General features: G+C 43.7%; 1 protein-coding gene across 1 annotated transcript in view; it reads right to left on the bottom strand.

Moving 5' to 3' along the window:
* The window catches only part of PHLPP1 (PH domain and leucine rich repeat protein phosphatase 1), a 207,145-nt gene extending 186,264 nt beyond the window's left edge, over nucleotides 1–20,881 (bottom strand). Inside the window, exon 1 of the mRNA XM_084787940.1 lies at nucleotides 19,255–20,881. Within this exon, the coding sequence (XP_084644066.1) occupies nucleotides 19,255–20,734 (1,480 nt within the window). The 5' untranslated portion in view covers nucleotides 20,735–20,881. The remainder of the gene's footprint in view (nucleotides 1–19,254) is intronic.
* Nucleotides 20,882–23,625: the final 2,744 nt, after the last annotated feature.

The following is a 23,625-nucleotide window of genomic DNA, read 5'->3' as shown; positions in this document are numbered from 1 at the left end:
TGCAAGGATCCAAGTGAATTCTGCCAATTATTTCTTCCTTGCTTTATTTTTCTTCTCCATTCCTCCATCATCCTTTGCCTCAGTCTCTTTCTTTCACCTCAGAATAGAAACAGTATTCACTTCAGGGTCATTTCCTTCCACTCTTCCATTGAGGTACGTCCTGTATGTGCTCAACCTCGCCATCAATGAAGAGTACAGTTTGATAAATCTTGACTCTAGGCAACGAAAGGAGATCAATACAAAGCCTCGATGGCTCCTCATGTCCCTTCTCATCACTAACTCTGAAAGACACAACACCAAAAATTAGGCACTAACTGCCTAGCATATGGACTCTTTTGTTTCTGAAAGTGTTTTCACTCAAAATAACCCACCAACCCTTTTAAAATAAAAGTGTTCCTCAGAGCTGCTTCCTCAGAACTATGTTCACCCTCACACTCTGTGCCGGGTGCTCTGTGTCAACCTGACCCTAACTAGAATCACCTGGCAAGAGGCAGCCTTAAGTGAAGAACTGACTGCCTCAGTTTGGCCTTGATGGATGGTTGATGTGCGAGGACCCAGCCCACTGTGAGCAATACCATCCGTGGGCAGGAGATCCTGGGCTATCCAAGGAAGCAGTCTGTGCAAGCCATTGGGAACAAGCCAGTAAGCAGTGTTCCTCCACTCTATACTTCAGTACCTGCCTCAGCTTCCTTCAGGACAAACTATAAGCTGTAAACGAAATAAACGCTTTCCTTTCCAAGCTTCTTTTGGTCAATGTTCCATTAGAGCTACAGAGATGCAAACTAGAGCACATTACATTGCCAATTTCCATCACAAACTTTCACTACAACTTTAATATAAATGACCTCTGAGCTTATCAGGCATACCTGATGCCCTTCAGTACACCAGACTCAACATATTCAAATTCTAACTCATCTCCACCCTCAGTTAAAGAATCCTCAAGAGTTAATTAATGGGAACACAGCCAATCACACTGAACACGAAGAAAAACTGGCATCTAAAACCCTGTCAGTACTGTTTGACACTGTATATCTCTAATTTTCAAAATGGAAAACATATTCAAATTAGTGCAGAAATGAATTCTTTTTAAATCCTGACTTTCCACCCCTCACACACAAACATATATTATACATTTCACTAAATATTAAACCCCAACAATTCTATATTCTATATAATTCCTCTATGTCCACGGTTTTTCATCTATTCACCACTGTCCAAAAAAATTCAATCCACTACCCAGAGGCCACCACTGCTATGAATGTGGTCCAACATATCATAAATTCACTGAAAACAGGAAGGGTGGTTGTTCTTTTGTTTTGTTTGTAACTCAAATGGTACAATTCTTGATCATGAACTCTATAGGAGGCAAAGGCAAGTCCAGACACCGACATGTTGGACACGCCTTTCCACCACCCCACACCACGCTATTTCCCACACACTCTTACTTCCTGGTCTACTGCTTCAGATCTTCAAAGCCTCTGTGAGCTACCATAACCCAAGCAGAGGTTGTTAGGTTCCTATTTAACATAAGCACCACACTGTTACTTATCTTCTTCTTTCCTATTAGGCTGAACCTAAGGCAAGGCAGCAAGTCGCGTCTCTTGTTGGTAACATAAAGCATTAGTGTAAATGAGTCCAGTAAGTGTTTACTAAGTGCTCCACTAAGCAGCCTCCCAGCCTCGAGAAACTTCCTCCGACTCATTGTCCAGCTTGACTGCCAATTAATATGCTGTAACACAAATCTAATCACAGCACTCTTCAATTTAGTTTATTAAGCCTTTGCTTGCTTGCCTGCCTGCCTGCCTGCCTGCCAGCCCGCCGCCCACCCGCCCACTTGCTTGCTTACCTGTTTGCCCGCCTGCCTGCTTGCTTGCTTAGCACATGAGGCTATTCATCAGGTGACCCTAGCCTTCCTTTTCAGTCCCATTTTTTTTTTAACCACTGTTAATCTAATTGTCTCACACTTCACCAGACCAAGATATTTACCATTCCTGACCCACCCTGAGCTATCATTCATACTTTTTGTTTCAGGAAGTCTTTCCCAGGAAAGACACGTATCTGCTTCCTCTTTACAGGGCCCTGCTGACAAAACGCAGTACAAGTCCACCAACTATGGGGACCACCGAGTTTACCGGGTTACCTACAGGGCATGGATGGAGAATTACATGAAAGAGAAATGGGCAACCCCAAAGCAGCCGGAAGGTTTCATTCCAGAATAGATGATGACTTTCTCACAGCTGAACAGATGGAACCTCTCTTCCATTGACTTTCCACCGTCAGTATACTCTGGCACCTCCAGAAGCCATGTACAGTTGTGGCAGAATTATATACAACTAAGGTGAGGCGTGCCAGAGGGAGTGACTCCAGAGTAAGGATGACCCAAGGACTCTCCCCACCCTCTCCTTCTGTGAGGGAAGGTCAATAGTCAATAGGCCCAATCTCCAGGGTCTCCTGCAAGTAGTGAGAGCTGTTCTGATGAGAATTGCATGCTGCAACACTTTTGTACCTTTCACATCCAGTCTTTCCAGAAAGCGCTCTACTTTGAGGAAGTTGGATGGTAAATCTTATACAAGTCCCCACACCACTAGACAGGAAAGGACTGCCAGAACTTTCTGAGTTTAATAAAATCATTCTTAGACCTCTTCACTTGTGTCCCGTTAGCCATATGCAGGACTCACAATTATTCTGTACTTTTAGAAAAGGACTCTTACAAGATAACTAAGCAAAGTTTCTGTCGACTTCCTGAGTCTACACTTAACTCGCCAGCGGAAAACAACAAAGCTGCACTGAGACTTGGAAAGTGGTGTAAACTATGGCTGCCAGCTAGGGGAGGGCTGCAGCCAGCTCACCCATAGCTCAGCAAAGTCAGTCCTCCGATGTGCAGTTTGTGAAACAGAGCCAGAGGCAGATTCTCACTCATGCCGCCAACCTCCAACAGTAATGCTGGCCCATACATTCTACTAAGTGAGTGCTACATCACCCCTACTGCTTTCATAAATTGACCCACAATGCTCCCATCACCCAGACCACAGATTTACTGATTTTATGATTTCTACCACCAGTCAATTAGCTGGTGAATCCCAGGAGGAGATCCATCTAAGTCTCCTTTCCTCCCTCTCACTGACCCATTCTGTGCCCCACTGTCCCTCCTGAATCTCGCACAATCAAGTCACCCCCAACTTCTACTCTGTCCACTCTCAATCCATTCAGCAGTAGTCCTCAAAGTCTACAGTGCTGACGAAAATCCCTGGGGACATCTGGAGTCTGCACCCCTAAGGAGCTCCCAGGAGCCGCTGGCCCAAACAGCAAAAGCTCCAGAAATGCTGCCCTGGAGTAAAGTGCTTACATTCCTAGCTTGCAGGCAAGGGAAACGCTAGATGATCATCAGTTAAGAATTTTCTAAGCTCAGGTTTCTGTGAGAATTTTAAAAAATGAACTAGTGATGAGTGGGTGGCACAGACCAGTAATTCATTAGCACTAGGGGGGCTGAGGCAGGAGGATAGAGTTCTGAGGCCAAGCAGGGTTTCATGAGACCTATCAAAAGCAATGAGGGACCCTCTGATCTTCTTCAGTGCTAAGCGTATAAACCCTCTAGGATGTCCCCAAGGCTGTCACCCATCTACACCAGTAAAGCCTGGCAAACTATAACTGAGTAAACATCACACTTGGATCATCATGCTCACCCAGTTTTGACTTAGTAATTGTCTACAAACAATGCTGATCTATTTTTAAAAAAAAAAAAGGTTTCATAAGATAAAGATAAAGACCCTTAAAGATAAATGGACACCATTTATGCCTTTGTCTGGCAGTATTACCTGGCGGTAGATGCCAGCGAGGCTAATTGGTCATTTCCTTAACCAAGCCTCAAAACCGCTCTGCTTTGTCTGTTCTGAAGGAGGAAGGAGCAGCAACAACTTCCATTCTCTATTAGCTGCACGCTGACTCGGGGTAGAACACAAACATCCTGACCATACAAGACAGTCCCTGCTCTCTGAAATGGCCTTTTGTGTGGTGTCTTTAGGACAACCTTGTCCTCTTAAGCAGTTCCAAGATACACACGTGCAGCGCGTTTGTCCTCCTGTGTCAAGAGAACAAGGGCTCATTGAGCTTCTGCCTTGTGGTCACATGCCGGTGACTACTCTCATGATCACACTGCTGATAGCATGGCCGTCAATACATCCCATGAAATCAGCCTGTCAGCTATGGATACTGTGGTAATGAGTCAGCTAAAGTCTGTAAACATTTCCAGAGGGCAAAGCGGTGCTAATGGTGGTGGAAAATGCATATTGGCAGGTAATTAGCCTCAATGCTGAACAGTCTGAATTACAAGTATTTTCATTTGACTTAGAAGCATGACTTATTTTTGTCAGACAGGATCAAAAATATTTTTTTGATATATGTCAGAATCTTACAGCACAACGAAGCACTTCTTCCAGGGATGTCATTCACATTAATACATAAGGCAGTATTTCACAGAGCCAGCCAAGGAGAAAGTAACTCCTAAGACCAGATTAGTAAAAGCTTCAGCTTAGCCATGAGAGCAGCAAGTTGTCCTCTACCTGCTGTGGAATGCACACATGCATACATATACACACATATAGATATACACATACATATATACATACATACATATACACATACACACTATACACACATATATACACACAGAATTACATAGATCTTCATACATACACATAGGGACTGTACACACATAAATATATACTCATACATACATCTGTATGCATACACACACATCCATATATACAGTCATAGATTCATATACAAATAAATGTAACAAAAAGTTTAAATGCCATACCTGTGGGCCGTGTTATAGCCAGGAGGGAAAAAGCCAGTAAGTTGGTTTTGCTTATGTGAACACCTAAAAGCTGTACTTCCTTCTCGTTAACACGTGGTTTAAAGGATACAAAATGGTCTAAGAAGCTTCAGACAACAGTCTAAGACTTTTTTTTTAAAGCACCAGGTCATGACCAGTTTGTTATTATTCATATTTTACATTAATGAGGTCAACACATGGGACTAAAATACCTTCTTTCAAAAGATAAACATAGGATTTCCCATAAAATTCATAAGTCCTCTTAAAAATAAAACCTGACAGGTCTTTAAAAAAGAAGAGACTGTCTTTCTGCATAACATGGGCCACTGCAGGCTCCGGGCAACCTCAACATGCTCACGCACACATCTAAGCAAAGGGTAACGTTCATAGATGCTTGCCAGAACCAAGATACTAGCAAGCTACGATACAAAGGCAAGCCCCAAATAGTTGAAACAAATAAAAGTGCTTGGGTGCCCAGGGGAGTGCTTGGCAATTGTTAAAGATGAAATTGGAATGACTAACCCTAACGATCCGACAGGACCTTGAACTAAAGCCTTATGGTTGCTCTGAACAAGTCAGATCCCAGAAGTAAGGCAGCAATTACTCCTCCTGGGCTTTCAAGGGCTCAAGCTTTCCCTAGTGCACTCTGTGTAGTTAGGAGTCTCCCTCTTTTTCTGCTTTTAGAGCAACCTGTGAGAACCATGCTTCCTTTAAAAGTACCACCTTTTTGTTGTAAATGTTACCAGGTCTCCAAAAAGTGCCCTCAAGTCTACACGTGTCTCAAGGCATCTTAGGCAAATCCTATCAGTCTCTTCGCATCAAAAGCACCTTTGACATCGTAGACAGCAACAGTAAGGACCAAGAATGTGGTCCTCCGTAACTGAACATCAGGGCCAAAAACAATCTATCTCCTCTTCCTTAATAAGCCTAATTAACACTCATTAACATCTGTGGCAATTTACTCTTGCTAAAAATAACAGAAGCACATTACATTTATCTAACATTCACAGTTTACTAAGCACTTCCCCATATATCCTCGCATCTCAACTTCCACGAAGTTCTTTCAGGTGGACTTTTCAATCACCTTTTCTCCCTCTCTGACAAAGGAGGCTGAGGGGGGTTAAAGGACTTCTTACAGGCATCAAGTGGAGAGGCTCATGGTCAAACACAGGCTTCAGTTTCTCGGCCAATGCTATTCCCACCAAAAAGGAAAACCTAGCCATGTTCTGTAGTACTGTGTTCCCAGGCACTTTCATTCATGTCCCAGTTGGTCCACAGCAACCTTACACAGTAGGGGGTAAACGAAGTAGAGGTGGTGACACAGTTAGAACTCAAGTCCACAGCACTAGCATTCCTAGTGTGTGCTTCCCAATACCAAGGCACCCCATCTGACCCTAGGGGTCACACTGTCTTCTACCTACGTCTGGTCAAAGAGGACACTTACTAGTGAACTAGTTAACTCTGGCATCAGAAACAGGTACCTAAATCTTGTCTCTGCATTGCTCTCTATACAAATCCAGACAGACTACAAACGGTAGTTCAGTTTGTGTATCTGTAATGCTGAGGGATAACACCATCTACTCATGGGATTATGATAAGGATTAAATTAGTTAATATTTATAAAGATCTTGAAATAAGGCCTCAAACTGTAGTGTTTCCTAAATAATAAACTACCATACATTTTTTTAAACATTATACAGCGGCATACAACAATACAGAGGCAGTGATCTCTGCTTTGTTAGTATGGAGAAAAAAGAAATATTATTTCCCGTGCAAGTTAGTTTTTTGGGTTTTAGTTTTTTTGTTTGTTTGTTTGTTTGTTTGTTTGTTTTGGTCAACTTGACACAAGCTGGAGTCCTCTGGGAAGAGGGAGGCCTCTGTAGAGACAGCGGCCTGTGGGCACGTTTGTGGGGCATTCTCTTGACTAATGACTGATAGCGGAGGGCTCAGCCCACTGTGGGCAGTGCCACTCTGTACCAGTAAACAGCATTCCTCCTTAGCCTCTGTTTCAGTTCCAGCCTCCATATTGCTGCCTCAGCTTCTACTCCTGATTTCCCTACATGAAAAACTATGCGCTGCAAAGTCAAACAAACCGTTTCCTACCCAAGCTGCTTTGGTCATGGTCGTTATCACAGCAACAGAAAGCAAACAAAGACACCTGCATATAACTTAAATCAGTTTGTCAACTAAAATTTTATTTCATTTCGTGTCTCAGAGCAATGAGTCTGTTTGATTCTCTTCTAAGATGAATATATTTAAATCTAAAGCCTACTCTCCAGCAATGGTGATTTGGAACCTTGGCAGTACAACTAAAAGCCCGTGATCAAGTATAGTGGTGTCCATTTGGAATCACAGCACTTTGCAGGCTAAGGCTGGAGGATTGCTGCTGCAAGTTCAAGGTCAGCCTGTGCTGCACAGCAAGACCTTGGATAAAATAACCCTTCAGAAAAGAAACCCAGTTCTCTAGCAAGTAAAATCTTCTAAGGCCAAAAGCCCAGTAGTAGCAGCACAATTTATATCTTGTGGACACTTGATAATTAAGAACTGGTCACCAGATTATAAAAGGATGCTTAACGAAGATGACAGACGCTCTACTTGAATCTTCTACATTTAACATCATTGCTTCACCCTTCCTCCATCCCCACTAAAACACTTCATCATTTCTGAGAGTTCATGTACGGCAGTTTCCATGAGAACCTTGATCCCATATTACGATCAAATCACACAAGCTCTATCAAATCACACAAGCGCGTGCAAGCGTGTGTGTGTGTGTGTGTGTGTGTGTGTGTGTGTGTGTGCATGTGTGTGTATGAGTGTGTATGGGTGTGTGTGTGTGTGAGTGTATGTGTGTATGTGTGTGTGAGTGTATGTGTGTGTGTGTGGGTACAAATGCACATGGAGGCTGATGAAAACCCCAGGTGTCATCCTCAAGACCACCACCTAACTCCTTTCAAACAGTGTCTCTGATTGGCCCAGCATGCCGATTAAGCTAGCCTGGCACAGGAAGCCACAAGGACCTACCTGTCTCCCCTTGACACACTACCTCAGCCAGTATTTGAGGGTTCTCATGATCTAGGTTGGGTCCTGCTAGCAAACCGAGCACTTTACTGCCTACCGGGCCAGCTCCCAGACCTGAGCATCAGGGGTAAGGATGATAGCTTAGAGTGCCGTAGACACCGCCTAACACACATCAGCCCCTGGTACCAAACAGCGGCAACAGTAATTATGATTGGTTCATGGTCACTCTGCATGGACCTGCTTCTCAGGCCAACCAGAGAGAACCTCAAAGCCCCAATGGCAGGCAGGCCTACTGACTTCAAAGGGCACCTAAGCCTTCCTTTTTCTAAATTCCAAAGATAAACCACTTGTATTACACAATAGCCGTCAGGGCAATTCAGATTTCTCCAAAAAAGGATTACAGGACTGATTTTGTACTTTAAATAAGAAAGTGAGATTAATGCATAATCAAAAGAAAATTACTATTCCAAGAGTTCAAATTTGAAACATAGAATTGTGTTTTAAGTTTTACTTAGATTAAGGGAAGAAGGGATATGACCTGAATGATGTTTTTCTTTTTTTTATTGAAAAATAAAATCATTCATATTACATCTCAATTGCTATCCCATCCCGTGCATCCTCCCATTCCTCCCTCCCTCCTGCTCTCACTCCATTCCCCTTCCCTATGACTGTGACTGACGGGGACCTCCTTCCCTTGAATATGATGCTAGGTTATCAAATTTCTTCTTGGTAGTCTGCTATCCTTCTTCCGGGCCTCCCCATCAAGGGGACATGGCCAGATAAGGGGCACCAGAGTTCGTGTGAAAGTCAGTCCCCAGTCTCCACTTAACTGGGGAGAATACTCTGTCCCTTGGCTAGGTCTGGGTAGGGGTTTGATGATGACTGTACATATTGTCCTTGGTTGGTGTCACAGATTGAGCAGAACCCCTGGGCCCAGATATTCCCATCATAGTGTTCTTCTTGTAGGTTTCTAGGACCCTCTGGATCCATCTATTTCCCTATCTCCTATATTTCTCCCACCTTAGGATGTCCTCACCACTATCCCATTTTCCTGGATGATTTTTTTCAAATGGCTTTGGGGCCAGGAAGTTGGCTCAGTGAGCAAAGGTATTTGCCACCACACCTGCCCTCCAGAGCTCCATCCTGGGCCCCAGATGGTAGAAGGAGAAACTTGACTTCTGCAAGTTGTCCTCTGACCTCCACACGTGCCTTGATAAATACTATGAAAAACATGTCAACTTTACTTTGACATATACATTTTAAAAACTATGTGTGTGTGTGTGTGTGTGTGTGTGTGTGTGTGTGTGTGTGTATACATCTCCAAACAGTATTTACATTCTAGCTGCAACCCAGCTCCAAACCAACCACCTAGTCAATATGGAATACAGAAGAACAGACAGCCATGCAGCCCATTAGATAACAGTGTAGAAGCTGGGGAGATGGCCCAGTAGTTTAAGAGCATTCACCACAAGGCCAGTGTGGTGGTGCACACCTTTGATCCCAGCACTTGGGAGACAAAGGCAGGCGACTCTCTGCAAAGTCAAGGTTAGCTTGGACTTCCAGGACAGCCATGGATACATACAGAGACCCTGTCAAAAACCAAGAAAGAAAAGAAAAGAAATAAGAAAAAGCAACACTCATTGCTCTTACAAAGCTGGGGTTGAGTTCCCAGCACACAGGTCTAGTGAGCTCACAACCACCTGTAACTCTCTGTATGCACTACACATATATAGTGCACGAACATACACTCCATGCAGTCAGGAACACTCATGTGCACAGAAAGTCTTTAAACGTAATGTCCATAGAGAATATCAAAGCATAAGAAAAACAGCAGTAAACTGACTAAATAGCCTTTGAGCTCTCTTTTTTTTTTTTCTTCAACAAATTCAAAAGCTACTGGACCAAAAATACTCCATAACATAAATCTGAATTTCCCATCAAATAAAAAGCAAAACTCTCTGAGGAAAAGAGAAGTGTTTTCAATGAATGTGAAGAAGACAGTTACTCAATTTTAAAAAATGGGGACAAGTTAAATTCCCTGCTTCGTGTCTTAATCAAACAACAGAGAGATGAATTATAGCAATGTTCTTCAGCCTTGGGATGAGGAAGGCATTCTTAAGTACAACAGAACCAGGAACTCAGAGGGAAAAGATCATTAAGAAGTGAATAGATAACAAAAACAGTAGTGACTTGGTAGATAAAACCCTTCCCTAAATGAACCTCTCAAAGAGATTCATAAATTATCAAGACAACAGTTTAGTGACATATCAGGCACTCACTGAGCCACTAATGTGGAAAAATATTCAAGGAAATATGGGTAGAAAGGTGTTAAGGTTTCTTCTTCCTCAAGAATACGGCCACACATACATTTCACCCACAAATACAACCACCACCAACTCCTGCTGTCGCCTACCTAAAAGCACAGTGCGGAACATGTGTGTGCACGTGTGTACATGAATTCAAGGCAGAATATAGAGCAGCATTTATGCACAGAAGTACTTTGTTATTTAAGTCTGAATGTCAGCACAACCCGGCCATTCTGTCTTTCTAAGAAACCATGGAGAGGGATCCCTGCTCAGCTGTGGCACCTGCCATTCATGCTGCATCTTCCAGATGCACCGTAACTTGACCCTTTTGGACTTCTGCACTTTGAAAAAGCTCTCTGCTCTCACACCGAAAACGAACAGTAATCTTCGGGGAATCAACCGACTCAGGAAGTGAACTTCTATACAGAAAGCTAGAACGTTTACTTAAATAAATGATTACATTAAAATATAGGTACATTAACAGGAAATCTCTCTCATGCCCTCTTAAAAATACCTGGGAATTTGTTTCCAGAGCTCACAAAATGTTTTGCTACCATAGATGACAGACAGATTAGATGGATAGATGGATGATGAGATAGACAGGTAGATAGACAGATAGATAGATAGAAGATGATAATAGATACCTCTCAAAACGTATTTTGTGAAACAGATTTTTAAAATATACAACAGAAGAATAAAGACCAATGAACAGTTTTTCCAACCGTTCACACTACACAACGTACATCAACAGGTCCTACAGTACAACTTAACATAGGTACGGGAATAATGAACTGCACAATTAATTTTAAGTTAAATTATATGGAATATTTAGGTTTTTAAAATATGAAACAATTTATATGTTCCATATACAATAGTAAATTTATGTGAAGCAATTAATAGAAAATATTTTTCAGTACACATATGCTTGGAGAGAAATTTGTTTTTCAAATGTACTGTAATTTTTTTCTACTGGTTTTTTAAATTAAATTATTTCCTTTTCCAACATTTTCCTTCTTCTAACTACTTCAACTTCAAAGTTGAAGCAAGCCAGCATTGATATTCTAAAACTTGGCCTCTTCTCAGCCAATTATGAGCTCTATTCTAAATCTCCCAAAGGGTAGGCAGCATCAAGGATGAAATCTAATTTCCCTCTGTGAAGTGAGGACCCAGCTGTCGGCTTCTCAGTTACAGGTTCTCCCCTTACAGTCCGTCCCAGTGATAGTTACCTCTCAAAGGCACTGATTAGAAAGAAACAGGTAATAAACACACCATAAAGTGTGTTAAAAAAAAAAAAAAGTCTTTAAACCTTGACATTGAGTAACTAAAACATAAATATCGAAAAATAGTGAAGAAAAGTCACTAAAAATAGTAAACTTCCTTCCAAGTTCACAACATGGGGCAAAGGACCTTGGAGAGCCTATCAAAATCTGGGTGCGCTCTGAATTCTGATACGGACTTGATCTGCGAGTTTACTTCTCTCATCTAGTAAAACACAGCCGTTCTAAGTTATCTCAGTTTTCTGAATTCCATAATCTGATAAAGGTAGTGGGAATTTTCATTCCTTTTAGTGCTTCTCCTCCTGCCATCACTAGGTACTCGAACATGGGCACATAGCTCACCACCAATTTAAACTAACCAACCAGAGAGTGGCTCAGTGGGTAAGAGCACTTGCTGCTCTTGCGGAGGACCCAGACTCAGTTCCCAGAGCCTACCTATTAACTCTAGTTCGGGCCTGGTGTCCTCTTTTGGCTTTCACGGATCCTACACACAGAGACACATAAACACACACACACACACACACACACACACACACACACACACACACACACACACACGTATACACACATACATACACATAAACCTTAAAAAAAAAAAAAAAACTCCAACAGCAGGTTCTGAGCAATGAGGTTGCTCTACATGTTATTCCAGCAAGCTATATAAACCAGACTGTGAAAGGGAACTTTATGAATCAATTAAGAAAAGAATTTAACTTCAATTAATCTCTAGCATGCCAGATTTTACTTTGGGAAGTATCAGTGCTGAAGAGACTAAACAAAGCACTGTTTATCTTCTTTATTCTATCCGAGCAGAAGTCTGTTTTGGTTGCAACACTTAACATATTAGACGTAAGCCCTTTCTAGGTGATTTGGCAGTTTGAGTCAACAATCCCGGAATCAAGACAACTGCAACTTCCAAATTCCACCTAAAAAATTAGGCTTTCTAATAGCATCTCAGAATAAGAGTCTGTAGAGATCTTATACTTGTCCTACTTCCAAGCTCATCGTTTTACAGATGAGGAAATCAAAGCCCAGTATAGGTTAAAATGAATACCCAGGTAGATCCGCTAGCTCACACCTGTGACCCTAACAGGGTCAGGACAGAAAGATCTCATGCTCAAAGCCATACTAGGCTACATAACACCTGTCTCACCAAAACAAGGGCTGAGCATGTGGCTCAGGATGTAGTACATACCAGGGAAAAATATAAATGTCCAAAATAATATCGAGTTTACCAACTCTCAGGCTGGTTTCTCCAAAACACAGTACCGTTTCCTCCCAATCAGACTATGAAGTAAGAGAGGACTGTCATCCCCCAAACTTTGTATTTACTCCCTGTCCTCCAAAACATACACAAAGCATCAGCCAAATACAAAAACCAAAAGATGTAGTTTCAATGATAAGGCTGCATGCAGCTAGCCACACCTTCAACATACAAGGATAAGAAAAAAGAACGCTCTCCCATAGGATACATTTCTCATAGCAATGCTCAAAACTCAATCGATGTATAAAATTCTCAAAATATGGACCAATGTTTCAGAATGTCATTGAATATAAAACCCCAAAATTATTAAACATGTAATGAAAACCAGTACAGCTCATGCTTACTGTTGCTACATTTTAAAATATGCCCAGTCCTTGACAGAACAGTCCGAATGCTGCAACATATTATTAACTGAGGCAGGGATATGAAAAGACCCATTCTCCAAGGGTTCTCCACCACATATGTGAGTCACAAGAAAGACTGACAAAATAGTCTCTTCCTGCTTGGAAAAAAAGAGAAAAACCAAGCAAACAAACAAAACCACTCATTCCAATTCATTTGTACTTTAAATTTCTAAATAGACTTTTTTCACTTACTATTGAAATAGTTCACAACTAAATTATTTCAAAACATATTCAATCTTCAATTAAATGCATTTATATAACTAGAAATGAGACTAATTTATTTTAAGTCAGGCTTCATTTAGAAAAGTATATGCAAAAAAAAAGAAAAGAAAAGAAAGAGAAAAGTATATGCCAAAAACTCTGGAAATGTCTTTCCTTTTGCTAAAATATTTATGTTTTCAAACACTAAGTATATACTACATACAAACAAAGCATTTTCTCACTTTTAACACAACACTTCAACTGTAGCACCCAATAGATACACACTCCATTCAACAAGACTTTACCATTCAGTGTTTTATAATGAATAAAAAGCCTCAAATATGAAAACACAGGGAGAAAATATTTCAGCACAATCATGTGGGACAGCTATGGTTTATTTCCACCAACATACTAAAAACTGCTCCAGAATCACTCATGACAACAAGAAAACCATGACAACCAAAATACTTCATGTCAATGTCATCAATCGGTGACTATCATGCATGATAAAAATTACTATACCACACAACTTGAGAGAGCTACGTCATGGCTAAACAAAGATCCTAATGTTCTTTAATCAAAGTACCATTAAAATCCATGCTTTCCAGATCCTTAAGTTTTTGGCTTACTAGAATTTTCTAAATTCTTAATTGAGGCATCATGTAAATTTAAACAGTCACATGGCCTTAGTTTGTTTAAAAAAAAAACAAAAACAAAAAACTAAAAATGGCCAGGGCAGGTGTTTGGTTTGGTTTGTTTATTATCCTGTCTTTAGAAAGCCAACAGTAAATACAGACTCTGCCTTAGAAGTCCAGGACACTAGGCCAGACCCAAGCCCTCAGTGCCACTGGTCCTCTCGGCAGGTGTGACTGAAATGGAGAGGGTTTCAGAGGTGGTCTGGAGGGAGCCGTATCAGCCCAGGCTGTTGAAACATTTTGATAAGACCGCTTCCTCAATTTTCACAGATGCCAAGTGTTTTTAAAGAATCAGATTTCCCACTGAGTGGACTTTCAGAGTTTATAATTAAGCCTTCTCCTGTCCAGCCAGACTGGACTGCATGAAATGTGACACAGAACAAAATCATTAAGTGTACGATGCTTCATTTGACAGATGTCTCATTAAATTAATCTCAGTGTTGAGGTATGAGACGCCTTTGGAAAAAGGGAGCTGTTAACTCTAGGGGAACTTTCAGGGAAAATTTTTCTCCCAAAGTCCGCAGAGCTCAGTCACGTGAAAAAGAAGATATTAATAGTATGTGGCACATCAGAAATCTCCTGCCATGGGAGAAATGCCTCTGTGTGCATGTGTGTTTAACACATCCCTGGGGACCCAAACAGGACGGCAGTCAAAGGAATCAGGACACAGTCCACTAGCGGCTGAACAGAACTACACAAATTCAATGTAGCAAACATTAAGCAAAAATACCAAGATTTATACAAGGCACGGATCCTATATGACGTCAGGAAATGTAACCTTCCTAATAAATCAAAGCGAAATTCAATTTCATAAGAAGACAAGAACAAACAGGTCTTACACCACCATTTAAAGCAGCTGATTTTAACAGTCCACTTGGTTTGGTGGTGGTAGCACAGACCGACCTCTGAGCCTCACACATGCTAGGTCTGCACTCATGGTAAATCTTAGCTCCCGGAAAAGCTAAAACTTGTAACTGGAGACTTCACACAGACTGGCTTACACCTTTCTTCTCTCAACAGCCATTTTTATGAGTACAAAGCCACCACTACTTTCAAAATACTAGAGTGAAATCCAGAGAAGGCTTGCTCTGTAACTCTTACACAACCTAAGAACCTAAGAAATGATACAAGAAATTGTGAAAAACACACAATTTATTGTTTAAATATTGGTAATTCTAATTTCAAATAGATACGCTCTTTATTGATGGGTATTTTCATTGATTTGCAAGAAGAAATATAAACCCTACTCTCAAGTTACCTGTTCAGATAAATTCCCAATGGAGATTTAACAAACAAATACTTGGATAAAATATTAATCACTATGTAAACCTTATCAGCGTTGAGTATCATGCTTTATGTACTATTTTTACTTGTCAATTGCAGTTCTTTACATTTTTTAAGGCCATGTGATAAAAATACAATCATTTGCACTTTACAAGGAACCCCATACAGGACTAGCCCATAATAAGTAGCACCTCATTATAAACATAGCATGTTTTCCCAAAGCTTTTAGTGAAAACTTAAGTGTAAATGAAATTCAGTACCAATTCATAGAAAGTGACTTGAATTACAAAACAGAGGATCTTTGCTCCCTCACCTCAGCTCTGCCAGCGCCTCAGATCATCAATCTGAGAAGACTGACACCAAGGACACCTCCCCAATCCTTCTTGAAAAGACAAATGAGATCATTTAGGTAAAAGCCCTTTTGTATTTTTGAAGACAATAACAATGCAATGTATGGTTTTTATCAAACTATAGTTAAAAGATCTCACATACTTCAAATAAAAAATAACAAATAAGTGAACATAACAAAGTGTTAAGCACCAAAACAACAAAATAGATGAAACCTCTTTGTACTTTGAAAGCTCTATTGAAGCACACACTGCAGTCACATGTCCAAACCACACTACTCAGTACTGCTGTGATTACAGTAATAAGAACCTGCCTGTCAATACACTGCGATGCTAACAGCCTCGTCTTGGCTTCCATGTGGGAAATCATGGAAGGACTGAGCATTTCCAGAAGAGAGGAAGAGCAGAAACAGGAGAAGAGGAACAGGTTGACTACCAAGGAAGCCCACAGAAACGCATCTTCCGAGAACCACTAGGTGCACTGTGTGTTCTCCAACAACCTTTCCTGTTGCTACAGTTTGAACCAAGCAAACAACTAGAGCTAAAATAAAAGGTGATGAAAAAAAATTTAAATAGGACTTTACTACTGCTCTGTGACATCGATGCCCCAGGGAGTCCTAAACAAAACAGCTCATTCATGCTTAGGGATTCCTATCTTAGATCAGGTAACTGGATTCCTGGAGTTTTGTTTTTTTTTGTTTTGTTTTGTTTTTAAACTTAAAACTACTCTTTCAAGTAAAACTTAAGATTTTTTAAGGGAAAGTAAACATTAGCATAATTAGCAGACTTAATGAACATTAGACAAACCCAACTGAATTCCTTACTATTTTAAAACTCAAAGAATGCTTTTGTGATAGGTGCAGTAACAATTTTCAAACTAAGGTTTTGGTAACTGTAATTAGGTAGCACTTCTCATCCAAAACCGACTTCATTAAAGACTTCGATTTTACTTTACCCAAATAAACACTTAACCATTCAAAGGAACTGTAAATAGCTTTAAAGGCCCTTAAACAATCTGAGAAAGAATATAAATACTGAAATTTAACTGAACAGTGACCTTCAAGAGAATGAAGTTCTCTGCTGGACAAGAGCTTTGTGAAAATAAGAAACAAGGTGGCTGAGGGGAAGAACACAGAGAGTAATAGTATGCTCAATTTAAATATAGGAAAATATTTTCAGGTGGTCTCAAACCTCCTAGCTATCTTTAACTCCACCTAACTCGACTAGAAAAGACATGCAATGATAAATTCAAGAATACACTTAACTTACCAAAGCAAATCAATAACACACAATTTTCTAGTGCCTTCTTAAAGGAGATCATTCAAAACATGAATTACCTTCTCCCTACACAAAAGCATAAACAACCAAAATACAACACCCTCTTTTTGGCTGCCCTATATTCCACTGGAGCACAGAAGCAATTTCTAGGAATCTCCTCAGCCTGGGGTAAGCCTTTACCATATGTCCTGACACCGTTCAGATATGTGGGATCACCTTTCCACCGCGCCCTTCTGTTAGTAACAAAGATCCTTGGGAAAACTGAAATAGCATCCAATGATGCTGAGCTTTGCTCTATGACAAACATCATCAGTACAGAGTGGCTTAGTATATTAAGTACAACTTTGTTCAAGTGGCAAAACAGGCACTCTGCAACAGTCAGACCCCTTCCTTCTGGAACACGCCTACCCAGGCTTCAGACCGAAGAGGAGGCTGGGTAATTGGTGCAGGGCATGCTCACTTTATTAGTTACTTTTATGAGCATATACACAGACGCCTGCATCTATACATGTTGTGCTCATAGAAACGCAGCAGTAAATTCAGAAGGAGGTAACAATTACTACTTTTTCGTAAACAAACAAAAAGATTAAAAATAACCACACCAGAAATTTAAGATTTAACTAGAAATCAGATCATTTTTAAACTGAGATGGGTTAGAAAGGAAAAACAAACAAATAAACCAAAAACTGCTTGTGGCCCACTCAGAATATTTTAAGCATTTCTGAAAAGACAACCAAAAAGAATGCAAGACTTAAATTTCAGAACTATGACATCCCAACCTTCCCCACAGATATTTATCCTGATCAACATATCCAGTCATGAGCAAAGTGGAGAGAAAAGCTCCTTCCATATATAAAAGCATGTTCAAATAGTATCCATTTCTTACACCTTGTTTTATACCCATTGCCCTCTATGTGATTAAGAAAGACTGTTATTCTCATCTTAAAATACTCTCCCTTCCAAGCTTACTATTTCATGCCTTTGCAAAGAAATATTTCACAAGTTACAGGAGCCATGAAAGGAAAAAAAAAATACAGTTATTTCTCCTACACTTTTGTGAGGGGAAAAAAAAACATTAAAAGGCACACTATCCATTAAGATACTAGCGCCAGGAAAATGCTATTGTATTATAATTCAATTTTCTTCTTAAGGCAAATATTAATCAAAATATTCACTTAAGTTCAGAAAAACTTCAATAAAACTTAGAGGAACATTTATTTCCTCCAGGGACACTGTCTGGCATATTTAATATGGGTGTTAAAGACTTAATTCATTCAAAACTAAACTGCATCTCAGACACATGTTGGAAAAAAAAAAAACACTGACTGTGGAAGAACCGCTATGGATCATGGGATTGTTAGCATTCCTTTTCATACACACCTACGATATAACATCAGAAGTTTTCATTCTCCAATGCTAACTATGCTAAACAAGAGCTCTGACCACTAAGAACTCTTCTAACTAGTGGCTTACAAAGCTCAGATACAATAACCACTACCCATGTAAGTCCCGAAGCCTCCAGGCAAAGGAGAAGCAGGACAGTGGTCACACCGGGACAAGCTCTTGAACAGATACTGAAAACGCTAGAGAAGAGTTCAAGTCATGTCAGAGAGGCAGTAACCACCGACATTAACAACTCCGGCCTGTTTCAAGTGCCACCGCAGTTCTGACAATACAGGCTCTACGACAGAAACAGGCCAACTCGTTTTTTAATGCAAGATTCAAACTTGGAGAGGAGACTGAAATAACACAGCTAAAAAGTACCTAGGGTAAGCAACACTCCAAACAAGGAACACACACTTACCGGATGTCTAAGAAGAGTTAGTGAGTTAATAAGCGTGGCAGACAGTGGAACAAACAAGGGCATCAGTTGACAAGAGCAAAGCTCCCAGGGGCCCACACTACACTTACTGCCTGTAAGTAGTAAAACTGTAGGCAGTAGAGATAGGGAAGGCATCACCGAGAGATTGCTGTTGGTCATTATCCTGTAGCCATCTTAAATCGTCGGAGAGTTACCTGAAATCCCCAGCTGCCCACCAGAGAGCAACTCAAAGCCCCAGAGCAGAGGCCTGGTACCTCTCTCAGGTGTTACCTGTTTCCTGTATTGCCAGGTGACTGTCACCTCGTCCACCTGGCTTTTCAACCTGAGCCCCGGACATTCGACTAAAACTTGGAGATTTAAAGAATGCTCAGTTTAGGGCTTGCACAGACGGCATGCGAACAATCTATCTACCGACATTAGGAACAATATCCCTAAAACAGCGATATCAGACAGGCCCCTTGAATCCTTTAGCGGTCCCTACCAAGACTGGAAGCCACACATCAACGTGCAGACAACTTCCTTACCTGCATAGAATCGGATGAGGCAGCCGATCTCTGAGTCCATGCCTTCCTCCTGCACCCTCCACAGCTCCCCAAATCCCAGTTGGAAGAGGTAGTCATTTTGGATCTGCAATGGCTTCTCGTCCGCCTCCAGGCGCCGAGTAGTCTCTCCATGGAGCTGTACATACAGGGAGGGCGGCGAAGACGTCTTTTGCGCGGTCTCCCGGATCCTCCCCGGGGTCGACAGAGGACCTCCCGGAGCTGCGGCTGCCACTGCCTTCTCCTCTCGGGGACTCTCGGCGGCTATCCCGCCAGGGCCATCGACGCCCCTCGGAGCTTTCGGCTGCAGTGAAGGCGAGGTCTTCGGGGAAGGCGGCCTAGGCTGCGCCGGTCGGCCAGGGCGGTGGGGCGGCCCGGGGGGCCCCGTCAAGGCCAAGGCCGGGTCGCCCTCTAGTTCCTCCGACGACGATGAGGAGCCGCCGCCGCCGCTGCTGTACGGGTCCAGTCGGTCTGACGCGCTTTCGGCGCTGGGGCTCAGGCTGAAGCTCTCGGTGTCCGAGGCCGGGCGCGGGGCGCGGGGCGGGGAACCGGGGCCACCCGCCAACAGCTCCCCGGGACTGGAGTCCGAGGGCGCGGGGCTGAGCCGGGGTGCGCAGCGCATCCAGGCGTCCCGGGGCAGCGGCAGGTCGGCGGGAGGCGCGCGCGCGGGGGCCCCGACGACACCGGGAGTGCTGCTGCCCGAGGGCGGTGGCTCCAGGTCCCTCCGGAACTCGGCGTCGGGGGTCTGATCGCCGGCCGCAGGGGCAGGGGCGGCGGCGGCCGGGGACGGCCCCGGGCGCAGCACCTTCACCACCCCGCCGCCTTTGTGGCCCAGCTGCAGGAGCCGTGCAGCCACCTCGGCGGCCGTGGTGTCCAGTGTGCAGAGCACCGGGCGCAGGTAGGACGAGGCCATGTGGCGATCAGAGACGTGCACACAGCCCCGCTGGAGCTGGTGCCTCACCCAGTCCCTGTCCGACGGCTGCAGCTGCAGCATCTGCCGGTGCTTCAGGAGCAGCGTCTTCCTGTCCAGGCTCCGGGTGCACAGCGACGCCGAGGCCGAGCAGGAGGCCGGGAGGCCGCCAGCGGCCGAGGACGACGAGGACAGCGACGAGGACGACGAGGCGGCGGCGGCGGCGGCCGACAGATTCCTCTTCAGCCGCCCTCTCCTCAGCAGCAGCGAATTGGCGGCGGCGCCGGCTGCCTGCACCGGGGCGGCCGGCTGAGGAGCCCCGCGCCGCCGCCTGCGCCCGGTGCCTCCCGCGCGGCCGGGCAGCGGCCCCGGCGGCGCCTCGCAGGGGGCCTCCTCTCGCGCCGCGCCGCCGTTCCCGCCGCCCGCGGCCGCCGAGCTCAGCGCGCGATCCGGACTCCGACCGCCCTCGGCCGCCGCCGCCGCCGCCGCCGGGGCTCGGTCCTCACCCGCGGGGTCCGCGAGTCGCTGTGCAGGGGCTGCGGCGGCCGGCTCCATCGTAGCGGGACTTCGCGTCGTCGCCCCCCCACCCCCCAGCTCCGGAGGCAGCGGCGGAGAGGGCGGCGAGGCGAAGGTGGGAGACGGCGGCGGCGGCGAGACGCCGATGGCGTTCGGCACGGCCGTTCCAGGGGATTATGTGGCGATCCGGAGTACTCCGTCGGTGTCTCGGTGTTCCATCCCGCGCGCCCGCCCGTTTCGCCGCCACCGCCCCCCCACACGCCCTCCCCGCGGGCCCCCGGCTCCCCAGCGCCAGGCCCCGCCCGCCGCCGGACAGCCTCTGCTCCCGGGATCTGCTGCCCAAGCTCGGTCATGAATATTAATGAAGCGCGGGAAGGCGGGCAGGGCGGAGTTGCTCATGAATATGCATCACAGCATGACGACATTCCTGGGCGGAGTAGGGAGAGCCGGAGACTAGGGGCGGGGCCTCAGGGTAAACAAACGTGACGCGAGCGTACGGGGGTGGGGGCGGGGCTGTCTCCCAGGAGGTTTCTCCGCAGACCAGGCGAGAGGTGGCTAGAGGGGCTCGCGTTGCACTGTGGGGGTTGTAGTTCGGCCGAGGGGCGAGCATGCAGGAGAGACCAATAGCGAACTACAAGACCCAGATACGGTCAGGTTCTGCCCACCCTCACTGCCTGCTCCTGGTCTAAGCCAGGGCATATTGTGCCCTCTGCTGTTGAACCCGTTCCTCGTGAACGTTTTTCATTAACTTGCTCCTCACCGTCTTGCTAGATGAGTTTTAATTTCCAGGCTAATTCAGAGTTAGGGCTTTCAGGGACTCTAAACTTTAGGTAAGGTCTTTGTGTGATACACAGATATACAGGCCACAGGATCGCTGGCCCGGACTTTCTGACTATTTTTTCAAGGCACATGAAGACTAACAACGTTGATCATGCTTCGTGAAAACCACTCAAATTAAGCCTGTCTTCTTTCTCCCCTATTGGGACAAAAATAGCTAATGACTTGGTTTGGGACTTGTATCCGGTCGGTTTTAAGTTTAAAAGTAATGACACAGAAAGCAGTGGACAAGGGAAGAAATATTAGAACGGAGACACAGTGGGATAGGAGACAGACGGGATATTCACTTTTGAGACTTTTAATTACATACTATCCAGGACCTGCTTCATTTCAAGAAACTTTGGCTAAGGAGAGAGAGAGAACTAACTGAAACTCCTGTCAAAGAACCTTGTTTTTAGGTTATCTACAGTTTCATTGAAGAAGGATAGAGAAAGCAGCCAAGACAAAAATAATTTTTCATTCTTTGAAATTCCTAAAAAAAAATTTTTCTATATTATTTTTTTAAAGTCTTATTTCCAGGCTTAGAGAGATGGCTCAAGCTAAGAGCATGGGCTGCTATTGCGGAGGGCCTATGTAATAGCTCACCTTGAAGGCAGGGCGCCCATATGATGCCTAGATAAACTTCAAACACATCACTCATACGCATAATAATAAATGTTTTTAAAAGACTAAGTCCTTCCTGGCACTTGGAAGGCTGAGACAGGCAGAATTTTATGAGTTCAAAACTAACTTGTTCTTCATCGGAAGCTCCAGGCCAGCCAAGGCTACATAGTGAGACTATCTCAAAAGAGCCAATAATAATAATATCCTATACCTTACCCTTTGATTTGGGAAAACTATTATTTATTATAGTAATATTATGCAAACACATCTATATATAAATATAAAATGTATATATAGTTATAAGCCCTAGTGGTAGTGTCCTTAATCCTAGCACTCAGGAGACAGAAAATGGGAGACCTCTGTGAGTTTGAGGCTAACCTGGTCTACATGTTAACACCCTGTCTCAAAAAAAAAAAAGTTATAGTTATTGTTACCAGATGCTTTTATAGAAATGAATTAACTCAGACAGTTGATTAACTCCAACTTGATTGGGTTTACAATCACCGTGGAAACACTTTGGGTATGTCTATGAGGGTGTTTTCAGACCTAAGCTGAAAGTGAGCAACACCATCTATTGTTGGGTTAGTCTGGTTGCTGCCCAAATGCGCAGACTCACGTTCCCAAAAATGTTTGTAACGCTGCCTAAAAACTTACTCCTGTTTGACCAATAAAAAGCCAACACGCCCGGGCAAGGCTAATGGGATGAGCATGGCTTAGGTCCGCAGGCTTGTGGGGCAGAGAGCGTCTTGAGAGGGGAAGTGGGGAGACAACAGAAGAGGACCTTGGGAAGGAGATGAGGGAGGAAGAGGAGAAGGAACAAGGTGGGAAGGAATCCCACCATTGGGAGTAGCAGAATGGCAAGGAAGGCCCACATGTGATTCAAAACCTTCAGGAAGTGACTAAACAGGGATATGAAAGGAAAGAAAGGAAATGAGAATTTCTGGAAGAGGAGACTGTCCTCGTAACACCAGGTAGAACAGAGCCCTGTAGTTAAAATAGCAAATTGGTAAAGAGCAAAGAAGTGTAAGAATGGAGACCCTCTGCACCAACCCACCCGATACCATTGCAGTGAACAAGAGAAGAGTTTCCATTTAAAAATCATAAAAGCTTTTCCAGGCAGCTTCGAATAGTTGGGGGTGGGAAATGCATCATACTAACCCAGCACATCACACAACACCTCTCCCTTTGAAGCATTACAGGGGAATGCAATCCTCTGTGTGTTCCCGCCTAGCCACACCTCCTCAGAAATCACTTTGTTGTGGTACTGGGGCTTGAACCAAGATCCTCCTGATGCACAAAGGATGGCATCTTTCTTTTAAACCCTTGTCATCTATCTATCTATCTATCTATCTATCTATCTATCTATCATTCTCTGTCTCTGTGTGTGTGTGTGTGTCTGTGTGTGTGTGTGTGTGTGTGTGTGTGTGTGTATGCGCGTGCATGGGTGTGCGCGCGAGTGTATGTACATCTGTGCCCTGGTGGACATACAG

Source organism: Acomys minous, assembly GCF_964271855.1.
Source record: "Acomys minous genome assembly, chromosome: 1".
In the NCBI taxonomy this organism is placed as follows: Eukaryota; Metazoa; Chordata; class Mammalia; order Rodentia; family Muridae; genus Acomys; species Acomys minous.
This window is presented reverse-complemented; position numbering and strand designations above follow the sequence as displayed.